Source organism: Numida meleagris, chromosome 1 (genome assembly GCF_002078875.1).
Source record: "Numida meleagris isolate 19003 breed g44 Domestic line chromosome 1, NumMel1.0, whole genome shotgun sequence".
NCBI classification, from domain to species: Eukaryota; Metazoa; Chordata; class Aves; order Galliformes; family Numididae; genus Numida; species Numida meleagris.
This window is the reverse complement of record NC_034409.1, coordinates 190799735-190822979: the sequence shown is the minus strand read 5'-3', so window position 1 is coordinate 190822979 and position 23245 is coordinate 190799735. Positions and strand designations below refer to the sequence as shown.

At 44.8% G+C, this 23245-nt stretch overlaps 2 protein-coding genes across 5 annotated transcripts in view; one reads left to right on the top strand and one right to left on the bottom strand.

Annotated features, from left to right (window-relative positions):
- Positions 105-11858, bottom strand: KCTD21 (potassium channel tetramerization domain containing 21). Of its 2 annotated transcripts, XM_021383014.1 has the most exons (3): positions 11741-11858; positions 10479-10546; positions 105-5857 (listed from the first exon to the last, which is right to left on the bottom strand). In XM_021383014.1, exon 3 carries the CDS (start codon positions 5825-5827, stop codon positions 5045-5047), a length of 783 nt encoding a protein of 260 aa, XP_021238689.1. In that variant the 5' UTR covers positions 5828-5857; positions 10479-10546; positions 11741-11858; the 3' UTR covers positions 105-5044. The 2 variants fall into 2 exon arrangements, with proteins under 2 accessions (XP_021238689.1, XP_021238697.1); XM_021383022.1 differs by lacking the exon at positions 10479-10546 and having other exon boundaries at positions 11741-11832.
- Positions 11828-23245, top strand: part of USP35 (ubiquitin specific peptidase 35) — a 30969-nt gene continuing 19551 nt past the window's right edge. For 2 of the 3 annotated variants that reach the window (XM_021383001.1, XM_021382986.1), the window contains exons 1-4: positions 11828-11953; positions 19506-19555; positions 20606-21299; positions 22316-22451. In XM_021383001.1, the coding sequence (XP_021238676.1) occupies positions 20618-21299; positions 22316-22451 (818 nt within the window). In that variant the 5' untranslated portion in view covers positions 11828-11953; positions 19506-19555; positions 20606-20617. The remainder of the gene's footprint in view (positions 11954-19505; positions 19556-20605; positions 21300-22315; positions 22452-23245) is intronic. The other variant, XM_021382993.1, reaches the window with a different exon arrangement.

The following is a 23245-nucleotide window of genomic DNA, read 5'->3' as shown; positions in this document are numbered from 1 at the left end:
CTTCTTGGTAAGCATTGGAATGACAAACAGTTAAAAATCTTAAGAGGAAAAGTTACAGATTCAGCAGATGTTGCTGCATGGAAATGGATGTCAGGCAGACCATCTACTGCTTCATTCACATTTTATTTATTGTCTTCTAAAACACATATTAGTAACAGTTCACAGAAGAGTTACAGGCAGAGAAATGCAACCAGATTTTTAAATGTGATATCCCATAGGTTGTCTGTGAGAGTGGTAAGAAACAAAACCCATTTTGACACCTTCCAAAAAACATTCATGCAAAAGTATGGCTTTTTAGTGAATCAAGAACTGTTCTCTTCAAGAGAAAAATCCTACAGCTAGGAGGAGGAATAAGAAAATCAGAGGTGGGAGAATGGCAAGAGGAGGAAAAGAAAAGGAATTATTCATTCCATGTAACCTTATAGCTCCTTCCCCCCCCTTTTTTTCTGAATCCATAGGAAAACCGTCCCTCCTATTGTCCTGAGTGAATCTGAGAGCATGATCTGCACATTTATGCTCGATCCAGCCCTTCTCGCACAGAATGCCTGCATGACCTCAGGTACTAATTCACATATGAGTCTTTTAATGGGAGGGCCACATACTCGCAGTGCGTGTTGCCTGCATGTTTGTGGCTGGCAGTTTGTGGATAAGGGAACCATTACAGAATGGCTCACCAACCAGGACAGTTAAATATTTCCAAAAACACTGCAATTCTGAGCAGTGATGCCAAGTTCAAAGGTACAGGGTAAAAATGAAGCTCCCACAAAAAGTAGTCTTCATAACTTCTCCATTTATCTGTGAAGTGTCAGAAGGTCCTAGATTTACTTTACATGGTTCATGGCATGGGCTGAAGGCAATATTTATTACTCTCTTGAACATTACATACAGACCCCACCAGCTTTTCCTTTTCTAGAATGGGAATCAGTCTGATTGATATTTACTGACAGTGAACTCAAGCTGAAATTTATATTCAGCAACCAAGTTAAAATATGGGCAACTACAGCAGTGCATATGTTTGGTGACTGAAAGCACATGCAAATTTAGCAAAGCTGTCTACTTCTGACAGGATAGTAGCATTACTCTTGGCGTGGCCAATATTTTAGTTGCATAATAGAAGATTGAAACTGAAGAGGACCAATGAGTCATTCTAATTGCAGTCTTGCTCCATAACAAAATCTTTGTCTCCATTTGTACTTTCCTTATCTTTTTTTGTTATCCTGAACTGATCTCACATCTAGAGTCTCTATGCTCTCCCTTCTAAATCCTGGATTTCTTGTTAACTTAAGAATTCTTCCAACTCTTACTTTTTACACCAATTTATTTTATTTCCCTACCATCACCTGTAGGAACGGTCTCCTAATGATTCTTAACAACAGCAGCATTCATCGGACATTTTAGTGTTTAGGCATGGTTTCATTCTCTTCATTATTATTGGATATTACTAGACAATTAAGAGATATCAAGCCAAAAAACGTAAGAGAAACCCATGAGTGATTCTGTTTGGATTCCACTAAGATGCTTCTGAATATTCTTTCTGTCATCTAAGAAATCCCACTGTGCCATGCACATGCCCATGTCTGAAAATGTCATTACACTCAAGCTAATAACTTATTTATCATCTGCCCTAACTCTGGTGTTTTTCTGCTCTAAACAGGATTGATCTCTCTATCCAGTGGTTCTACCAGCATTTAGGCCATTAAAAAAAAAAATAAAGTGCAGGCCAGCCTCATTTTGTAGATGGAGGTGTTGAGGGAGACAGGCTGATAGCAGAATCCGAACAGGGGATAGGCTCTGGGATGCGGAAAAAAACTTCCTTCGATCCAGAAGGGAAAAAAAGCTCGCTAGATTCTTTCCTTGTTTTAAGGCCCTTACAGGAAAAAATAAGAAGCCTGTTCCACAAGAAAGTATTCCACTCCAGCAGTGAAACAATTTGTAGTTGTTACTGCTCATGCATTTCAAGTGCTTTTTGTGACTGGCGATGGGGTTGTGCTGTACCCTAAGCACATGGTAGAGTTTTGCGCGTGTTCACTTTTCTTTAACTCAGGACAACTTGAGAACAAGAATCATCAGTGCTGTTGATTGGTGTCAGAAAAGCAAGTTACCTCCAGGGCTCCAAAACAGAAGGTAAACGAAAGCTTGCTATCTAGATAACAGGCAAACCAATGCTTTGGAGAGAGAACATTCCTATAAACAGTCATTACAACATAACTCACAGAGTGCAAAATTAGGGGACAGCTATAAATTTAGCGTGGTGTGTTGTTTGAAATAGCAGCTGTATTTATATAACGTGTTTGATGGCAATCCCAGCTGATTCACTTATCACTTATTTCACATACTTGGTAGCACGCAGAACTGCTGTGGTACTATACATAGTACCTCATTCTCAAAGACGTTTATTCTGCTCAACAATTTCGAAGTATTTGAAGCTTTTCTATTCCTCCCAAGGCCTGTTTTCACAGGTGTCTTTACACTGGTTGGAAATTTTGCATCTCTCTGCATATTAATAAATGACAGAGATTTGTGGTCAACAAAACTTTTGCCTACTTTAGTGAACTGATCACAGACAAATGTGGATTCAAGTGGTCCATTATTTGCATAATAAACCGATGGGTTCAAGCATTCCAGAACAGACTTCCCCCCCTTTAAGCCCACTTCTCTGGATAAACTCAAGCTAAGAGCAAACTAATTATTACAGATAATTATTCATTTAGTCCTGACATTCAAGAACTGCTGTTACAAATCATTTAAAATATAATCTCAAAGGCTTGAGTTAAAAAAAATAGTACCACTGACATCCCCCCAAAGCTTCTATCTTAAGTTCAGCAAAGGTGTATCTGTTTGAAGGCATAGATTTGATGACAGAGAGTTCACATATGGTATTTTACAGATCATAATAGTAAAACCTGCATAGATCATAACTATGAATGTCCAATGGTCTGGCAATCTCACAGCAGAAATAGGATTCACATTGCTGTTGCTTTGCTTTGTCAATGGCATGCTGCATCTCCTGGAATATGTTACTCCTGCTTCGTAATTCAGGGCAGAAACAGGGAAAAGAAAATTCTTCCTAATGCAAATAAAGGCAGAAAAATATGGATTCTTAAGTTGAAATTTGGCCACAACATCTTGTTTGTAATCCTCAAAATTCACAGAAAGTAGCTAGGCTTAATGGTTTTTTGGCCTAACAACATGGTCTCACTTCCACCATCATGCTGGTGAGTCTCACACCAAGGGAGAAAGGGAAAGAGATTTATAACAGGCTGCCAATAGCTACAGAATGTGCATTTTTACCATCAGCATGCTGATTTGTGTTATTCATGCAGTACAGCTTGGGACAGTGGGAATATATTTATCTCACAGTTTTTTTTTAGAACAGTATTGTTCTAAAACAGGTTGTTTTGCTGCTCATGGATCAGCTTAACGTAACAACAGCCTAGCTGCTTTGGGAAATAAAAGAACAAGAGCAATATTGAGCTTTGCAGCTCTGTGCTAAGACATTTTGGAAGCAATAACATTATAAACACTAAAGTTGGTTATTGCAGTTTCCCTTCTATCTCATTAGAGGGAATGGGAAATGTTCTGGAGGGTCTCTCATGCATACGTAGCGATCTGATTAGGGAAAGACAGCTAAGATACTTTTAAAAATAATTAGCTGAAGAATGAACCACCTTGAATGTGGCAAAAATGGTATCTAGAGCTAACATGCAGCTAGGGGATTATGATCTTCATCATAGCAACGATCAGGCTTTTGGGAAAGGGCTTGACCATTGTCATCACCCCTGATTTCCTACTGCCTTTTCTCTCTGACAACTGGACACTAAAGCCAAGCAAGAAGGTAAAATGGTGCCTTAGCGGTCCGACATTTCACAGTGGTGTAAAAAAAATGGCTCAGTGTACAGGGGTAGAAAAACTGAGCCTCTTGTTTTGTCATTAAAAGCAGTAGAGAAAATGATGGAAAAGTGGTCCTTTCAGATGGAATCCACCCTACCTAAAGACCCTCCCATAAGCTCCAGACATCGCTGAAGGGAAATTTCCCAAGAGAAAGTCATGTCCAGTCAGAAGAAACCCAACCATACAGAAGATATCTGGGGACGTCTTCCCTCTTAAGCTGTCATCACCTCAGAGAATGTTTCCGGGAGCATCCTCGAGACAAATACAGCGTTGTAAGAAAAGGAAAAAGAATAGTTGTCCTGGATGCTTTTGGAATGAAAAAGTCAAGGTTTAAGAGCATCCAAAGCAAAGTTCCCCAACAGACACAACCTTCTCAGTTTGTAAAAACATCTTTCTCTCTGTTACGGCTTTCTTGGTTGTTCCCAGAGTCAGTCACATCATTCAACCATGGCTTCCCTGAAAGCAGAACACAGCAGTGGTTTCCTCACAGGGTTCAGGAAAAAAACCAAGTCATCTTCAGATGGCGACAGAACAGACAGGATCCTCTACTCATTGGCAATTTGCACCATCCTTTGCAGCTATATTCAATGTGTCCATGTGGAGAGGCTTCTTTTCCACAAATCCAGATAAGCTTTTTGGGTCCTCTGCCCAGGTGATGTGGCAAAGACAAGGAAAATGTGCTCCTCTGGACTGTCTTCTGCTTCATTGTGGCTCCGTGGCTTCCTTCAGTACATCTGATCTCATTGTGTCTCCGTGGCTTCCTTCACCACATCTGATCTCCAGACACTCTCCAAACCTTGTTAACTGAACATTCTCATCAACCGTGCGTTACAGGTTAAGGATCATTCCCATTTTTCGTCTGGAAAATGTAGTAAGAAGATAAGTGATTTTCCCCACAGTTGTACAGCAGGTTAGAGGTGGAAGCAGAGACAGAACCAATCCTTAATTCAGGTGGTAGACAATATTCCTTCTATTTAGAATATAGACATATTCTGAGAGACTGCATTGGTAAATACATTAAAGGAAAATCATCTCCTTGTTAGTGACTCTTAATCCAGGTAAGCATGATTCTGAATTAGGCTGCAAGTGTGTTTTAAAGGGAAACACTTAACCTGTGTTATCTCCACGATGCCATCATAAGAAAAAGCCATTCCTACTTGTATCGAATTAGGCGAATAATCTTATTATTCATGAAATCTGAAGTATGTGGATGAGAAGAATCTATGCAGAAACCATCACTCAGAGCTATTTTTAGCATTTCTTCCACAAATTCCTGGAAACTATTGATTTGCTTATTATCTGGCACCACCCAGAGTCTCTTTAAGTTCTGCTTCGTGTACTCTTCTTCGGGAAGACGTTCCACACTTGCAACCCAATCTAAGGTCAAATGGTTGGGGTCCTGCAGGCAGCTGGATATTGAAGAGAGGTTTCCATTGAAGCAATAGTAAAGTTTGGAACCGAGAAGCTTCAGGAACAAAGATGAAGTGGAGAAGATGTGAGCGTTGAACACTTCCATGTTGGAGGAAGACAGGCTGTAGATCTGGGGTGCTTCTCGAACGGTGAAGTGGACAGTCTGGGTCTTCTGATCGAGACTGATGTTGAGCATGGCATTCTTCTCTGCTTTAGAAAGCTCCACCTCCTTCTCCTGAAGGGCCTCAATCAGAGGCTGAATTTGATAAAAATCTGCCTCCCGTCGAAGTAAGCCCATTTCCTGAAAGTCTTCGGGGAGGTCCAAGTGAGAAGTTCTCAAGAAGTTCAGGATATGGCGGAAGATTTTGCCATCTCTGTCAATAAAGCAGTTGCCTTGGCTGTCCTTCTTGGTTGGCATCTTCCCACTGAACATGGCCCCCAGCATGGAGTCTGGAAAGCTAGTCAAGGTGGACAGAGAGGTGGTGTAAAGTTTTCCTCCAACATTGAGCGTGATGGGTTCTGACATGATGGAAAAGTCACGATGCTGCAACTAATTCTAAAAAAAAATAATAATAAAAAAATAAAAAGATCCAACGTGGTTGAAAAGGTTAAACTACAGGGAAAATGATTTCTGCATATATATGGGTAACTACATGGCAATCATTTATCTTTGAAGTTAGAAATGGGGAAATATTTTTGGAGGCTGTATCTTGAAAATCAGCATATCTTCCCCTAATAGTCTTTATCAGGGCTTTGTTTTGTTCAGTTTACTGCCAGAAATCACGAGTCTTCCATAGCTTTACAGTCATGCTAAATGTGAAATCTCTCCCACAGGTGCCTACAGCAGAAAACCACTGCCTTCCAGAGTTGTATCCTGGACTTACCCATTCCCATCTCCCTCATGAACATGGGGAAAAGAAGGGCAGGATAAGAACCAGACACATCCCAACATCTTCCATGACATCTCAAGGTTTAATTACAGCAACAAAGCAGTTGCAGCAGAATCCCCTAACACACACTGGTGTGCAGTCATCTTACCAGGGAGCCAGCGAGCCGTGCTACTGCATGCACATGGTTCTTTGCAGTTCCATTCAGTAAAAAATAAACACATCAAGCTTTCTCCTTCCAATGCGCTTCACCTTAGAAAACATTTCCTAATTAATTAGGACTGTATCCTTAGTTGACGTAGCTTCTGTACAACTGCTCTGCAATCAGCTGAGATTTTTTATGATGCAGTTAAGCATCACTGCTTCAGGAAACAACACACCTCCCTTTCCTCTCCACCATACTTCCCTTATCTCTTAAATCATCTCTGGCACTTATCTGACCCAACACTGAACCTGTTTAGAGAGCAACCTCCTCATTTTCTATTCAGAATACGCTTCTGCTGCATCTTGGAATCAGGTGAATGCCAGGGCTGGTGCAAGGGGAGAGGAGGGAGGCACTTTTCCACTGCAAACCAGCTCAGCTATGCTGAGAAGCTGTGCTCTTATTCCTGCTAGCTGAAGACCTGCAAATATGGCTGCTCCGTTTCACATCTGTTTCTCCTTACTCACTGAATCCAAACCCATCAACAGTTCATTCCCAGTTTTACTGCTGACAATTGACTGAAAACAACAGGAAGCCCATCAGTGCTTGGCTGCAGAGATACGAGGTGGCTCTTGCCTTATGAGCTATGGTCATTTCACAGAAAGCAGCCCAATAGCTCTCTTAAAAAAATTAAGCTTACATGCAGGCATTTTCCTAACTGGTCATGGATTAATCATAGATAGGATAACACTATTATCAGTTCCATAGTTGCAGCAGAATACAGACTGGAAGAACATCTTGTGCTGTAATATTGCTTCTTTTATGGCTGCTAAAACCTGAATGGTGGTAACCCTAGAACAGCTACACCTCTAGATAGCAAGCCCATTTTGCTATGAAAAACTCACCCACACTAAATCAGCTAATGAACGGGTTGAAGGAGAATCTTTATTTCACTTCTGGTTTAACATTCCCTTCTCTTCTTTAGCCTGTGTTAGCACACTGGGTGTATGTCACTGCATAGTAATTAAGGGAAATAATCAGATCTCTAAATCCTCTGAGTACTTTGCCTGTGTAAGTCTTAGCCCCCTGTAACCAGTACAATTGACAAATAAAGGTGCACACATAGACCAACAGAAAGCCCCCTCCGCCCCACACCAAAGACCATCCTTGTTACTAAGCTCAGCCAAAACCATTCTGGAAAAAAACTCGTTTCAGCATTGAACTCCCTATGGCACTCTGTTCTCAGCACACTTCCCATTCTTGAAGGCTTCTACCCAATTTAGAGTCAAGAGCTGTTTAACGCGATCACATATAGGCTTCAACTGCTCTTATTCTGTCGTACAAGGGGCAAGTGTTTCCCCTAAGAACTTGCAATATGCCTGTGAAAGTGTTTCTACAAACACAATCTGACACAAAAACAGCCCCAAATGGATTTTTCTTTCAAGTTTCATTCAGGAACAGAAGCGTTCCCTACATCTCCCTGCAGATAATGCAGACTGTAGAAGCAGTGCTGACAATGACCCCAAGGGGCATGTTCATTTCTTCCCTCCTCTGCTGTTTCAGACTCAGTGACCCATTTTTTCTTTCTGTTCTTTTTTCACAGGTCATATTTTCAGATTACTGAACCCAAGTCTGCTTGTCTGCACCACAAGAGGAGTTTTCTCACACTCTCTGCCAGCCTTGGCCGCCTGCAGGGAAATGTCCCCATCCTTTGGTTGCCACCTGAAGGCCACTGGATGGCCCAGAAGTTCAGTGGTAAGATGCAGACTTTCATTTCAAACTCAATACACTCTCAAGTTTATTCTGACCCAAAAACGTGGACGTAGGTAGCTACAACCTGCAGTGACTGGTACAAGTACAAATTGGGCTATGGTTCTTGGCAAGAGAGAATCACAGTAAAGACTTCTGGGTAGCTGCTCCCAATGCAGTACTTAAAATCCATTCAGATTAGATCACTTTGAGATTTAATCTGAGACCTGAAGATGTGAATTTGGCCAATGAGCACAGGTATTATGTGCTTTCGGAGTGATTTGTGTTCCAGTACATCTGAACTCCAAGTTACATCCGTATTCAAATGTATTTGGACACAAGTCACTCAAAAAGCACATAATAATCCATAACACTAACTTACAGCTGTGAAACAGTGTGGGAAATGACAAAATCCACTCATTTTCACTTACCGACATCTTTACATGGTTATAAGTGCCAGTTTGGCACCTCCATTATCTGCAACACTTCCTTTGTTTAATCATTTTAAATGAAAAATAGCTTTGGATAAGCTAATTTCCCCTCTTCTGCATTCCTCACATTTTAAAAAGCTTTAATTAGCTAATAATATAAAATTCTGCATCTATTATTTAACTGAGTGCCTTTTTCACCCGACTTGGCAAAAAACCCACGAGTGTACAGTAGTCATCCAGAAATGCAACGCTCGTGATGTGGCTCCGTAAGGAAAAATGGCACAAATGGCACAAATATTGCTAAGTATTTAACCACTCTGAAAAATGAGTGCAGCCGTGGCTTATCCTTTTTAGGCAGAAGGAGCAGGTTGACGTAAAGTCTAAAGCTATAAGTATGTGTAGCTTTCAGAAAAGAAACCAACAACCAAAACCCAAGGATCTTATCCTTAAGAAATAGATATGTATGTGTATGTATATAAAGTAGAGGAAAAAATTTTTAACATGAGTCTTACTGTTGCTTATCCAGATCAAAATCGTTAAGTTTGATTGTTCCCATTAAAAACTATCTACCCCGAAACAACAATTTGATGGAACATGAAAGAGATGGTATGCCCAGTTCTGTTTAAGAGTTTCACTGAAGATTTGAAGAAAGCTGTCTCTGCATTAACAAAGATAACAGCTTAGCCAAAGCTGTAATTACTGGAAGGGCAGAGAAAAGATGCAAAAGATACTAAACTGAAAACAAAACGAAGTTTTTGTCTGGGAGAATGTGCAGCAAAGCCTTGATTTCCTTGAGAAGTAAGCCTAAGCACAAGTATTTATTGGGAGTGAGGAAGGAAAAGCAGCAGCAATTGGTCACGGACACCGTGTACCCTTCAATACCCAACCTACAAAGCATCCTTTCATACCAAAACTTTGGAAACCCATCTTTAAGACAGTGAAACATGCAGCTTAGTTAAGAAAGAGCTGCGGAGTAACAGCAAGCGGCAAAGCACGCACACAGCAAAACCAGGAGATGAATTATTCAGCTGGGCACAAGGAGGAGAGCCTAAGTGGCAATAACATTAAAGCAAGACAGGGACCATTTCTGCTAAGCATCAGGAGAAGGAGCCAGACTGAAAACCTCCCTGGCTTCTGAGCATTGCCCAGGAGAGCTGCTGAGAGCCGGGGTGTCTGGACGAATGTCGAGCAGGTCTGGCCAGGCAATGCGCTGTAGGAAGAGATTTTGCACTGTGAGCAGCCCGACTGATTTCAGCTGAAAAGGAGAGATGGGAAAAGAAGTATCCAAGCACCTGTGTGGTTGCGGGAGACTTTAGGTAGAGCCTGACCAGAGAAGATGGTTGTTCCCAGCACTGGGCCCCAGTCTGCTTTGTTAGAGTGCATTAATGTCATAGAGATAATCAGCCTAAGGCACAGTGCTCCATCGGTGCTGGGCTCTGTTCCCAGCTCCCGACACTCACTTTGCTCCAGCACATCTGACTACAGCAGAGCACTTTGGTTTGAGGTAAAAAAAAATCCCAATTTCCACAAAACGCCCCGGTAAAAATGGTCATTAAGCTGCAAAATCTGGGTCTGGGCACAGGCGGAGGCAGCAGACCTATAGCGCTCGCTATGGCTGTATCTGGAGAGCCATTTTGTCCCCTGTCCCTTCTCAAGGGGATGCTTTTGCAGAGGAAAAAGACCATGAGCTGGGAATTTGTGTTGTGGGCACTACAGCAAAGGCAGCTTGATGTCTAGAAGTCGTGACAGGAGAAAAAATAAACAAAAGAACAGCAAACGGAGGGTGGAAATAAAATAGGAAGTATTTAGAAAAGAAAAATTAAATCAAAAACCTCAGTTCAGCGCTTCCCGAGTGAGTGCCAGTGTGCAGGCATCACGCGAGAGCTGGGCTTAAAGAAGGATTTGGGTCAAAATGTGTTGTGACGAGGTGCTTAACCCCCCCTTAGTGTACCACTGATGCACACTCACCAATCCCAGCTGATCCTCAGCTCCCTGCAGTATGGCTTCTACACACTATGTGCTTCTTTCTAGCAGTCCTACAGAGGAAAAACCCATGTTTTGCCACAGCTGCAAGATGGAAGTCGATCCCACCTCATTCTGGACACTTGGCTGAGGCATCACAGTGCTCTGTCAGCGAGCTGCAGGACAGGACTCCAACTCCCAGCAGGCACAGGGCAGGAAATGCCAGCTCACCCCTCCTTACAGGAAGCATCCCCATCGATCTGCTGCCTGCAGCAGTGCCAGGCAACAGTGACTTGGATTTTATTTTCTAACTGTGCTGCGTTAGCAAGGAAATACTCTGCTGGTGAGATGACAAGGGGAGCACGAATGTGAGCTTCCTAACATCCCCGGCTTGCTCTGAGTGATGCATGGGGACCTCCCTGATGCTCTTGAGCACCTCCTGGCAGATGCTCCAGGCTGGTGCTGCTGGCCCAGGGCTGTGGGTGAATGCAAACGGATGTGGCTCGTTTAAGCAATGAACAGTCTGGGGCAAAGAGAAGAAGGCAGGGAGATGGAAATACAGCTGATGGGCAGGGAGTGAGGGGAAGAAAATAAAAAATAAAGGTCGGGTTCATACTGAGATATGAGGAATGAGAGCATCCACAGGTGTTGGGGAGAAGGAAAAAGAAATGAAGGTAACAGCTGCTGAAGGAGGACGTAGAAAACGAGACTGGGGGGAACACAGAGTGAAGAGCCAGAGGATAAAAGCTGAAATGAGGCACTCATGACCCCGAAACCCATGGGCTGTGCTGGCGAGCAGGGCAGTAAAACACAAGCCAGCAGGAAGGGAGCCTGTTGCCACGTCATGCCAGCCCTGTAAAGCTTTGCACTGGTTTCTAATAGCCCATCTAAGTGTCCACGTCACTTGCCAACCCTGGCACAGCTGCCCAGAGAGCTGTGGGTGCCCTGTCCCTGGAGGTGCCCAAGGCCAGGCTGGATGGGGCCCCGGGCACCCGGATCTGGGGACAGAACCAGAGAACATCCCAAGTTTTCGGCAAGCAGCCCAACATACTAAAATAATGATAACAAATAATCCTAACAGTATTAATACCGATATCGTCGTTAACAATAATACCTAGGTAAAACCGATTTACACAAAACCTGAACATCCCAAAGCCTTTCTCCCGCTGCCCGCTCCCTGCCGCGCCTCACTTTCCCCTCTCGGGGCGGGGACGGGCTGACCCCAGCCCTTCCCCGCCGCTCCCCCCGCTCCGCAGCCCCGCACCCACCTGCGGTCCCGGAGCCCCGAACCCCGTCCCCGCCCGGGCCCGCAGGAGGCGGAGGAGGAAGCGGGGGCGCGGCGAACGCGGGATCCCGGTGCGGCCAGCGCTGGGAGTTGTAGTTCCCTTCTCTCCGCCCTGCCCCCGGAGCTGCCCGCGGGGCTGCGGCTTTCTGCCGGCCCGGAGCGAGCGGGGAAGGAACGGGCACGGCTCCGGCGAGAGGTAAAGCGGGGTAGGAGGGGATGGAGGGGTTGGGATGTGCGGGATGCTGAAAGGGAAGGATGCGCGGGGTGCTCCGAGGAAGGGTGCTCAGTGATTGGGGTGTTGGATGGTGTTTGGGGTCGGGATGCTCAGAGAGAGGGATGCTCAGGGGTCGGGATGCAGGAGGGATGCTCGGAAGAAAAGGATGCAGGAGGGGGGTGCAGAGATCGGGATGCAGGATTGGTGTTCAGGGATCAGGCTCCTCAGAGAGAAGGATGCTTGGGGGTTGGGATGCTCAGAGCTTCAAGACACAGAAAGGATACTCGAATGGGATTGGAATGCTTGGGGACTGGGATGTTCAGAGAGGGTTGCCTGTGGGAAAGGATGCAGGAGGGATGTTCAGAAGAAAGGGATGCAGGAGGAGCATTTTGGGGGTCGGGATGCAGGATTGGTGTTTGGAGGCTGGGATGCTCAGAGAGGGATGCTCCAGGGAAGGGATTCAGGAGGAATCCTCAAGAATGTGGATGCAGGAATGGTGTTCAGGGCTTGGGCTGCTCAGAGGTAAGGATACTTGAAGGAGGGATGGTCAGGGGCTGAGATGCTGGGGATTTGGGATGCTCAGAGCTGCCTGGGAGAAGGGATGCTTAGAGGGAAGGATGCAGGAGGGATGCTTAGTTGTTGGGATATGGGATTGTTGTTTGGGGGTCAGGCTGCTCAGTGTTTCAGGATGCAGGGAGGATACACGAAGGAGGGATATTCAGGGGTCAGGATGCTTAGAGAGAGGGATGTTTGGGATCTGGATGCTGGAGGAGTGTTCAGGGCTTGGGATGCAGAAGGGATGCTCGAAAGAGGGATGCCCAGTGGGAGGGATGCTTGGAGTTCAGAATGCAGGAGTTTGTTCAGGAGTTGGTATGCTCAGGGCTTGGGATGCAGGAAGGATGCTCAGACAGAGGGTTGCTTGGGGGTTGGGCTGCTCAGCAGGAGGGTGTTCAGGGAGCAAAACACAGGAGGAGTGCTCAGAGGAGGGATGCTCAGAGCTCAGGATGCAGGAGAAACTGATGTCTAAAATGAGGGACATATCCTTTATTTCCTGAAGGCACTGCCAGAAAGATTGGAGATCTGTGTATCTCCAAGCAGTTAGGTAGTGTCTGATGAATCTCAACCAGTGTTGGCAGCTTTTGGTCTGGTATGCTTTGGTGAAGAGGACATGGCTTTTGTTTGGGCTACTTCCAGGGGATCTGTTTTCATACACAGATAAAAGCAGACAGAAATGTGAAGAAAGAATAGTGATGTTTATGCTATAAATACCTCCAAAAAAGCCCAACAAGCCTTCCGGAGTGGATGTGTTTACAGTCTCCGGGGATGATAATAGGAAGGACACCGGGCTGAAGGTCAGTGAGGGATCTGGGTGCTTCTGTATGCAGAGCAGTGCAGCCCTCGCTGAGAGCTGTGGCTAGGGAGGAAAGCAGAAGTCTTTGGTGGCAAGAAAAAGGAGATATGTTCATCAGGGGGACACAAAGAGGAGAGACCGAACAGGGAAAACTTAGCCTAATGCAGGCAGGACAAAGGTTTTCGGCATACATTGCCCAGTATATTCAGAACATTGAAAAGCAGCCCGTGTGAGTTATTTTTTGTCTGTGGTTGGTGCTGGTTTAGCCATAAATCCAGTACTTTGTCAGTGGTGGTCCATGTCCCGCTTTCTGTGCCTTTGCTGCTGTTTTTTGAGGCAATGGGATAGAGAAATGTAATTCCTTGTGCCTCGTTTCCTGCAGTAACCCTGGGGGATGATGGCTGATGACATGTGTTCTGAGATGCTTTATCGGAAAAGGATGCTGGCATCTATTAGAGATGTGTGTGTATCTGTTGTCTGGAGGGGAGGAACGGAGCTGGGAGGAGTCTGGAGACAGAGAGGATAAAATGTCAGGGCCTTCGGCTTTATTTGGCATTACTGTGCTGATCACTTTGACATTGAGCCAAAGCCTTTTTTTAATCTGACTACCGAGTGCCTAACAGCAGGAAACATAAAGCAAGAGGAAAGACTTGGGAGTTTGTGTGCATCAAATGGACTGAAGGAGCAGCATGGGAGAAATAAGGGAGTAGAGTGGCTGAGACAGCAGCATCCAAGTAGGGCAGCCAGGACAGCAGTGTTGTCCATCCATTATGGCCAAAGTAAGACAGGTGCAGAAGGCTGAGAGAATCATATAATGTGGTCAAAAGTATGTAAGGGTGTTTTAGAGAAAAAAGGGATAAAGAAAGACATGGTATTGCAGAAGAAAGGAAAACCGTTCTTAGTGGTCTGCAGATTTAGAATCACAGAATCACAGACTGGTTTGGGTTGGAAGGGAAATTAAAGCCCACCCAGTTCCAACCCCCTGCCCTGGGCAGGGACAGCTCCCACCAGCGCAGGCTGCCCAGGGCCCCATCTAGCCTGGCAATGAGCACTGCAAGAAATGGGGCACCCACAGCTCTCTGGGCAGCCTGTGCCTGTGCCTCACTGCCCTCTGAGTAAAGAATTTCCTCCTAACGTCAAACCTAAATCTCCCCTCTTTTCGTTTGAGATTCTTCCTTATTCTACCACTAAAATCCTTGATTTAGTCCCTCACTATCTTTCCTGCAGGCCCTCTTTATGTACTGGAAGGCCACTATAAGTTCTCCCCGGGGCCTTCTCTTCCCTAGAGTAAAGGGAAAGAGTAAATCTCTCCCAGCCTGTCACTACAGGAGAAACAACAGATTTTTGTAAAGGTATGGGCAGCTATTTGGTAGTGCACACAGATGCATTTTCATAGAATGATAGAAAGTTCTGAGTTGGAAGGGACCCAGAGGATCATTGAGGCCAATGCCAGGCCCCACACAGCACTGCCCAAACCCAAACCCGATGTCTGAGAGCGGTGTCCCAATGCTCCCTGAGCTCCGGCAGTTCCAGGCTGTGCCCACTGCCCTGGGCAGCATGTTCCATGCCCACTGCCCACTGGGGCAGAACCCTTTCCTCACACCCACCCAACCCTTCCCTGATGCAGCTCCATGTCATTCCTTTGGGCCTTGTCTCTGTCACCAGAGAGCAGAGCTCAGCGCTGCCCTTCACTGCCCTGTGAGGAGCTGCAGGCCGCCATGACGCCTCCCCTCAGCCTCCTCTTCTCTGGGCCAAAATAACCACGGGTCCTCAGCTGGGATGAGCCAAATTAATTAGCTGTAGTGAGTAGGAGACATGCAACGCAAGTGCAAGCTGTTGTTGGAAAGCACTTTGGGATGGGAAGTGAAGAAAATGTTATCTCCTTTGAGAAGAGAAGGTGAATTTAGAAAGGCCGATTGCAGTTACACACAAAAAGTTGGCCAGGTTTCTGCACTGGCAGTTTTCCCTGTTATAACTGCAGGTGGGCAGAGTCTCATTTCGGTTCCTGAAGGGCTATTTAGCTGCATTTTTGGGAATTTATTAGCTCTGAGTTTATGTTGTAGTCTTGCAACAGCGTGAATGCTATCTGCTTTGAATACAATGTAGGTTCCTCTCTATATATTCCCATACATATACAATCTGTTGGACACAGAATCATAGAATCATTAAGGTTGGAAAGAGCACTAAGATCCCCAAGCCCAGCCCACCCCCACCATGCCCACTGCCCATGTCCCCAAATGCCATATCCCCACAATTCTTGAACAACTCCAGTGACAGTGACTCCTCCACACCCCTGGGCAGCCTGTGTTGATGCATTACCACTGTTTTGGAGGAGAAATTTTTCTTTATATCCAACCTGAACCTCCCCTGGCACAACTTAAAGCCATCACCTCTTGTCCTATCAATAAGATTTCAGCTGAAGCCTCCAGATGTTGTTATAACACAAATAAAGAAGAGAGGCTAAGGCTTTAGGTAATGAGTAGCAGGATGTGGAATAATTAAGAAAGCAGTAAGGAGGGAAGCAGCAATTGTGTCAGAGTGGACTGTAGAAAGCAACTGCAGCATAAGTCATCGTGAGTTCTTGCGGTGTGCACAGACAGTGCTGGAGTCACGTCAATTCCATTAACTCAGGTGATTTAGCCAGAATAACTAGATCCCAGCTCAATTAAGAGTATAACTGGATGTGCAAGCCACAATCATGTTGACATAGGAGTTGGGGATATGGTAGCAGTGTTGGGCCTTTATTTGATGATTTCCAGCGCTGTAGGGAAATTGCAGTTTCTTCATAGTTATTCACTGGAACGTAGTTATTCACTGACACGGGCTGCCCAGAGAAGCTGTGGGTGCCCCATCCCTGAAGCTGCTCAAGGCCAGGTTGGAATGAGCCCTGAGCAGCCTGAGCTGATTATTGGCAACCCTGCCCACAGCATGGGGTTGTAACTGGATCATCTTTAAGATCCCCTCCGACCTATGCCACTCCATGATTCTATGATTTAGAGAGCCCTAAAGATAAAAAAAAAGCCACAGGGAAATGATGAGAAGGACTGTCTGTGATGATTTAATACCTGCTGGTCAGGCTGCATCTATTGGATATGGTATTGATAAGCTGCAGTCTGTTTCTCCTCCTTGACAGGATGGGTGGGCAGGTACATCAGACCAAAAGTATCCTCATTACCTATGATTAAGGATACACATGTTCCCTGCAGGGGAAAAAAAAAAAAAAATCATTAGAACTGAAAATTGCTTTGATATTTCTGGAGAACAGACTTAAGAAGGTGTGTGACAGCAGTTTCTTTGAAAAAGTATGCCAAATTGTGGCAAATTTCATAGAAATTTCATAGAATACCGTTGTGCAGTGTGTTGTGCTCGAGGAAGGTTCTGTGTGCCCTCACCTCCATCCTGCAGCAGCTCAGCATCCTGCAGGATTGAACCCTAATTGCCTGGCTGCCTGGAGGATGCAGCAGGAAGAATAGCGATGTCTTGGCTGACATAAAAGAAACCATTTGAGCAGGAGTTAAGGACAGTAAAAGGTGACTCTTGTTTCTGTACTTCCAGACCTCCAGAGAATTTAGAAAAGTAGATCATTATTTCTTCTTCTTTTTAATTAAGAAGAAATCACTTTATTAATCAGCCTTCCTTTGGATGGCGGGACTTTTTCCTCCTCCAGTGGTATTTATCAAACTAGATAGCATGAAATAATCCAAAAGTCACTGCAGGGAATGTGCTGAGTTTATTACCAAGATTTCCTAACGGTAAGGTGCATCTCAGATCTCTTTTCACAGCTTTGTATGATCTGGGATGTAGGGTCTGATACTGCATTCTGAAAAAAAAAAAAAAATACCAAGGAGCCTTTACTGGAAATCTTAAAAAAAAAAAAAAAAAAATACCAAGGAGCCTTTACTGGAAATCTTCTGCTGGCAGGTATAGGGGAGTGAATTGATTTAGAAGTAATTGGATAGACTGCAATTGAATTGAGTCCTAATTAAAGAAAAGAAACACAGTCAGAAGAGAAATATGTTAGGACACCTCTGAGCAGTACAGATTATGAAGATTAGATTCAAGTAGAGCCCAAGGTGACTTTTCATCCTGAGCTCTGCTTTTTGTGATGTTTTTGTTTGCAGTTTACTCAGTTCAGAGTGTGAAACTAAGATGGTGGACGCAGCTCTTTGCTTATATTCCATTTCACTACCTGCTTTCTAGGGCATGGTTGGGTGTTTGTCCTTGCACATCTTCAAAAAATCAAGAAGGATGATCCTGGGGAGCTAGTTTTGTCAGTCTCTCTTTGGGAAAATCATTGGGCACGCTCTTTTGGAAGCTGTGTCTGAATTAAGGAAGCCTCGAGGAACTTGATTTCATTTCAGGTTTGTGCAGCTGCTGACCAGAGAGCTCTCAAGGCCCTTTTTCCCAATCTTGTGACTTCACCCATGTTTCTTCTGCCAGTTTCATCATTTCATGGGATTTCTTTTTGAGTGCAAATCTCGTACTGTGTACTTTCTGTTTTATTTGAGCTACATAACAGATGGAACCTCAAAATGGCTCTTCAGATTAATAATTAACACTTTGACCTTCTACAGCAACTTCATGTGCTTCAGGAACTCAATTCTCTTTACAAGCAGGAATGAGCCAATCCTCCCAGCATTTCTGTGAACTATTATTCCTTGTCAGGATGATAAAGTGCAGAAATGTTGAAGTTCTCCCTCTTCAGGAATATGCACTGAAGTTGCCTTGTTTCTTGAATATTTATTCTCTTTATTTTAGTATTTAACAGAAGAGGACCAGGAACCAATCTCCAGGTAGCATGCATCTGCCCAGCAATGAAGCTGTGTCTCCTTCTCCTGCAGCTCCTGGAGTTACTTATGACACAGTTCCAATCCCTGCAGTAAATGAGACAGTGCTCTTACAGGCAGCAGTCCTTCACTGCAAACCCTGATTCATTCTCTAGGAAGGCCCTGGAAAAAATACAGTCAGTACAAAATCCTTTAGCTGTTATCTCTGAAAGCATCTGGAGAGGTGTTGGGACTGAATTAGCCATCCTAATTCCCAACATTTGCTACTTGAATGTTCTCTTAATGTAGTATGAAGACTGTAGTGTTTATTATTATATATCACAGTGCATCTTGAGTGTTGTTTTAATACAGTTTTAAGATGGCAACATGGATTGTCAATATCACCTTTTTAAGGGCTCCCCGGCTGACATCTTCTGTCCTGGCTTTATCTGGCCCATGCCCAGGGGCACTTGGTGTATCCTGATACACAATAGAAATGTGAGATCGTTCAACCACGTCTGGTAACTTTGGGGTGGTTCACAACCTTGTGTTGTGAAGCCTGCGTTGGTGCAGAGACCGTGGACCACCATGAGGTCAACTCAAATAGTCCTCCGTGTGTAAATATGAGGTCCTAAAGCCAGTATGAGACACTGCAGTATTTCTTAGTAAGGAAGATGGTCTTCCTTTACAATTGTTAGATTCTCTCCACTTGTTCGTGTGTTTTGACTATGGGAGGAGCCCTATTTCAGTCTTGTGCTCTCCACACTGCATCAGACCGCACCTGGTTGCTACCAGGTAGCAAGGCTGAGGTGACCCATCTTCGTATTTCTTTCTGGCACCGGCCCGGAGCTACAACTTCCTCTAAAAATGTAGCTGGAAGCAGACTCTTCACATTGAAAATTTGGTTGAAGTTTGGCAGTGTTAAAACTGGTGGCCATTGTGATATTTGTTAATCAGTGAGCTACAGACAGGACAACTGTGTCCCTCCATTTCTGGAAGCTCAAGTTTTGCATCTGGCCTAGTTTCTTCCGTACCAGCATGAAGATGCCTACATGAGGAAAAAAACTCTGGCTCAGATACAGGCTTACTCCAGGGATGGGGTGGTCCTTATATTGCATCCTCTGAGGTTCCTTCTGCTTTTCATCTGTGAAAATCAAAGTTGAGGTGTAGAATCATAGAATCATGGAATGGCTTAGGATGAAAGGTTAAAGATTGTTGAGTTCCAACCCCCTGCTTTGGGCAGATTTGCCAGTCACTAGATTAGGCTGCAGGTATATGCCATCTGCATGTGTACTTTTGATTAATATAATGCTACCCACCTGAGGAGCTTCAAATGCTTTGCAAGTGTCAGTGAAAGTTCAGCTAGTCCTAGGAAGGACTGCACTAGAAAGCACTGCATGTTGTCCTTGTTTTGCAGACTGGGAAGCTGAGAAACAGCGAAGAGACTTTCCTTGCAGTCAGACGCAGGTAAGTATGGATGAACTTAGACTGCCTTGATCTCTCATTTCAGTAATGAGGATGATGCATGCTTCCCTTTTTCCTCTCCCATGGATGGTTTCAGGCTACATGCAGGAAGGGACAGTCTCATAGTGTATTTGGGGAGCATGTAGCACTGAGGGTGTCCTGCTACTGTTTCCTGTAATACGATTTAGGAAATAATTCTGTCTATCTGATTTTATCACTCTCTAACAGGGTTTCTTGCGCAGCAGTGCATCCAGCACCTGGCTGTAAAAGTTCTGAACTGTTCCAAGGAAAGCCTCGGGGGCTTTTTCAGTACTCTCTAACACTTTAGTGCCATTGAGTCCAGGCCGTGACGAATGGGAAGCTTTGCCTGACTCTGCAGTTTCTCTTCCTTGCTTTGGACCTGCATACAAATGTAGAAAGACCCTGGAGGACAGCCAGGACTGCAGCTCTGCCTCTGCTCTGAGCTGTGGTGGATAACAGCACAGTGTAAATGTCAAATGTACATCTCTTCTACTGTGTGCCTCTCCTTCCCAGGGCTTTTCTCCCCTGACTGTGAAGACAATCACTGGGAGCATCATTGTCTCTGAGCCAGCAGATACCAGCTGAAAACTTCAGCTCCACTGTTTGCTTCCTGATCCCCCATTCAGTCCCTCTTACAGGTCTGTGGCAGCCCGTTTCTTGTGGGAACTGAGTTTTGTGAGCCTTGGGACACCATCGCCAGCTGCTGAACCCCTCGAGGAGAAGGAGCTCATCCTTTCCTAGGATCAAGTGTAAGGTTGTAAGAGGTTTACAAGACAACAGTGCTCAAGTATGTGACTAATCTGAAGAAGTTCTGTTTTTGTGCATTTGTTCCAGTTTTGTGGCTTTGGTCTCAATCAAACATCACCAGAGAGGAAACTTTTCAGAAAACCACCATGGTCACAAGGATTATCACCTTTCTAGTGTTCCGGATAACTCCCAAGCTCTGTTTCTTTGGCTTTCCTTGCAAACTTGGTCTTGAAAGCTCAACAGAACTTGCCTGAACTAATCTGCTGCTCTTTTCTTTTCTTTCAGCTGGGAACAAAGATGGATAAGATACTGGAAGCTGTGGTGATGTCCTCATACCCCAACAATGTGAAGCAAGGCCTTGTGAGGCGCGTCATCGAGGCATCGAAGCAGCCCATGGACAGTGAGCAATGCTGGTCCATGCTGGAGCTGTGCACCAAACTTTATCTCGTGGGGGACACAAAATATAAAAGAGAGATCGGGAAAGAGGTTTTGGAGGTCTATGGCCACTACCACCCAGAGGAATTTGAGGAGTTCTTCAATGTCCGCTTCCTACTGAGTCTCCTCCAGGAAGGCTATGGGCCTCTGGGGAAGAGAAGCCATTATGTACTCGATTATATCCAGTTAGGACTGCAGTTTGTCTTGGAAAGCCCATCAGCGAACAGCATTTTCAGCTTATTGAGGATCGAGGTGCTCCGGAAAGTCTGCGAGAGGCCCAGCCCCAAGCAGTGTGCGAAGATCAGCAAACTCTTAACGCAACATCCTCAGTGCATCCCCACAGGCAAACACCAGGTCCTGTTTTGTCAGCAGCTGATACGGTGCATTGGGCAGTTTCAGTGTGTCTCTGAGGGGGAAGAGGACATCATGGAGTTTTTGGAGCAGGTGAACAAGGTGAGCGGTCTGCTGCAGAGGATCTGGAGGACTCAGACCTCAGTCATCCTGCCCTCGCTGAAGGAGCTGTTCTCTATCATTTCTTCAACAGGTAATAATAAGAAAAAAATGAGGGTGCAAGTGTGGATATTGGCTTTGATGAGGAACAAAAGACTTTAATTAGTCTTGCTTGGTTATGATCCCTTCCAGAAATATTCTACTGCCTCCAACTGTTACTCAGATCCTTAGGATGAGAAAAAAATATCCCCTGAAACCACACTGGGTTTCTACACAGGAGTTGTTACCTGTTTTGAAATACCATGCTGCACAAAGCTGAGTGGTTGGCATTTTTCAGCATCAGCTGGGCTTAATGGAAAGTATCTTTGCAGAAGGCTAAAGTGGGACCCAAAAGCTTTCAGAAATATCTCTCCAGTGGTTGACTTGATGGGACCCCTCAGCCTGCTCGTTAGCAGAAAGTAAGAGGAAAGCTAAGGACTTGTTTCTCTCCAATCTAGAGGTAGGAAGCCCTGCTAATTTTCTGGAAGGTGGTTATGTTTGAAGGCAGGAGATAAGATATTAATCTGGCTTCTGACACCTTTAGGTTATTGCAGAAGGGCTCAGAAGGTTTTTGGAAATACCAGTGCCTTGAGAGGTCAGACTCTCTGCGTGTCAGTGAGCTCCTGGTCCAACTATTTCTAAACCCATGAGGAGATAGGTATTCCAATGTTCCCTCCATGGAAACCTCATCTTTCGGAATGTGCTCCAGGCAGGCAAACGTGCAGTCACATCCCATTGCAATAATTGCAGTAATTAGTATAAAGAAAGCACCCAGAGGGAATTTTGTGTTTTAGGAATAATGTTCTTGTGTCTGTAGTTCCTGCCTCCCTTTGGGCTATGACATCATGCAGCAGCTCATCTGCTGCCACCCAACCTCATTCTGTGCTACACTGGGACTTGGGGAATTGTCCTCCTAGCGCAGCTGAGCACGGATTCCTTATGGCTGGTTTATGTCAGCTCCATTTATGAAGGCAGGAATGATTTGGCTTTTAGAACTGAGAAATGACCTCATGTGCCTGGTTTCTCTGGTGACTAACATCTTCATTGCTGGCACTCATCCATGTCTTGCAGAGGAGCAGGATGTGCCATCCAATGCCTTGGCCAGCGTGGTCCAATTTGTCCCTCTGGAGCTCATGGATGGTGTCATAAGAAACCTAACCAACGATGACAGCATCACTGATGTGCAAATGATGATGGCCATTGGCAGGTAGGAGAAACTGCATCAATGAATGTCATTCTCAACCTGGAGAAAAAAACTGTCCCAAAGCTGCATTGGGTTCCTATGCATAGTTTTATCCCCAGGTTGTAGCAAAAGCCATTTTGGCTGGTGTTGTCTTGCAAGGTGTAGAGAAAAGGGGAATTCCAGGATCCTTCCTTCCAGTCCTGAGGGTTTGGAGAAGTAGAATAAAAACTACTGATGATGATGACGATGATGATGATGACAGTGACATCTGGTTTGATTTGGTTTCTTTTTTCTTAGAAATAAGTAGTGTTATGGGATACCTAGCGTAAGATATTTTGAACAGAACTGATTTTTTTTTTTCTCCAGAGGATGTTAAGGGCCTTTTCTTCACAAAATCTCCTTTAAAATTTTTTGTGTTGGTCCTTGTATCCTTTCAGAGGAACATTGCCCTAAATCGTAAGCCACAGCTGAAAAACCTGCAGAAATTTTTTTATGTCATGTCCAACTGTTTCAATGAGCACACCTTGACCTCCATCAGATGGGTGTGGTGCTGCTGGTCTGCGTCTTGGTGCTGTGCAATGTTTATGCTCTGTGCAAGAAGAGTTGATGGTGACATCAAGGCATGATGAAGAGGCAGTGGGTGAAATACCACTTGTCATGCTGGACTTGGTTCTCACAGAGCCAGGGCCCTCTCTGATATCACCAGATCTTCCTTGCACACCTGTGTCGAAATCCTGCAGCTTTGCTTTGCCCCAGTACATTGCTCCACATTTGGCTAGGAGCATCTGCAATCCATGCTTTCCTCAGAGGTCTCCACT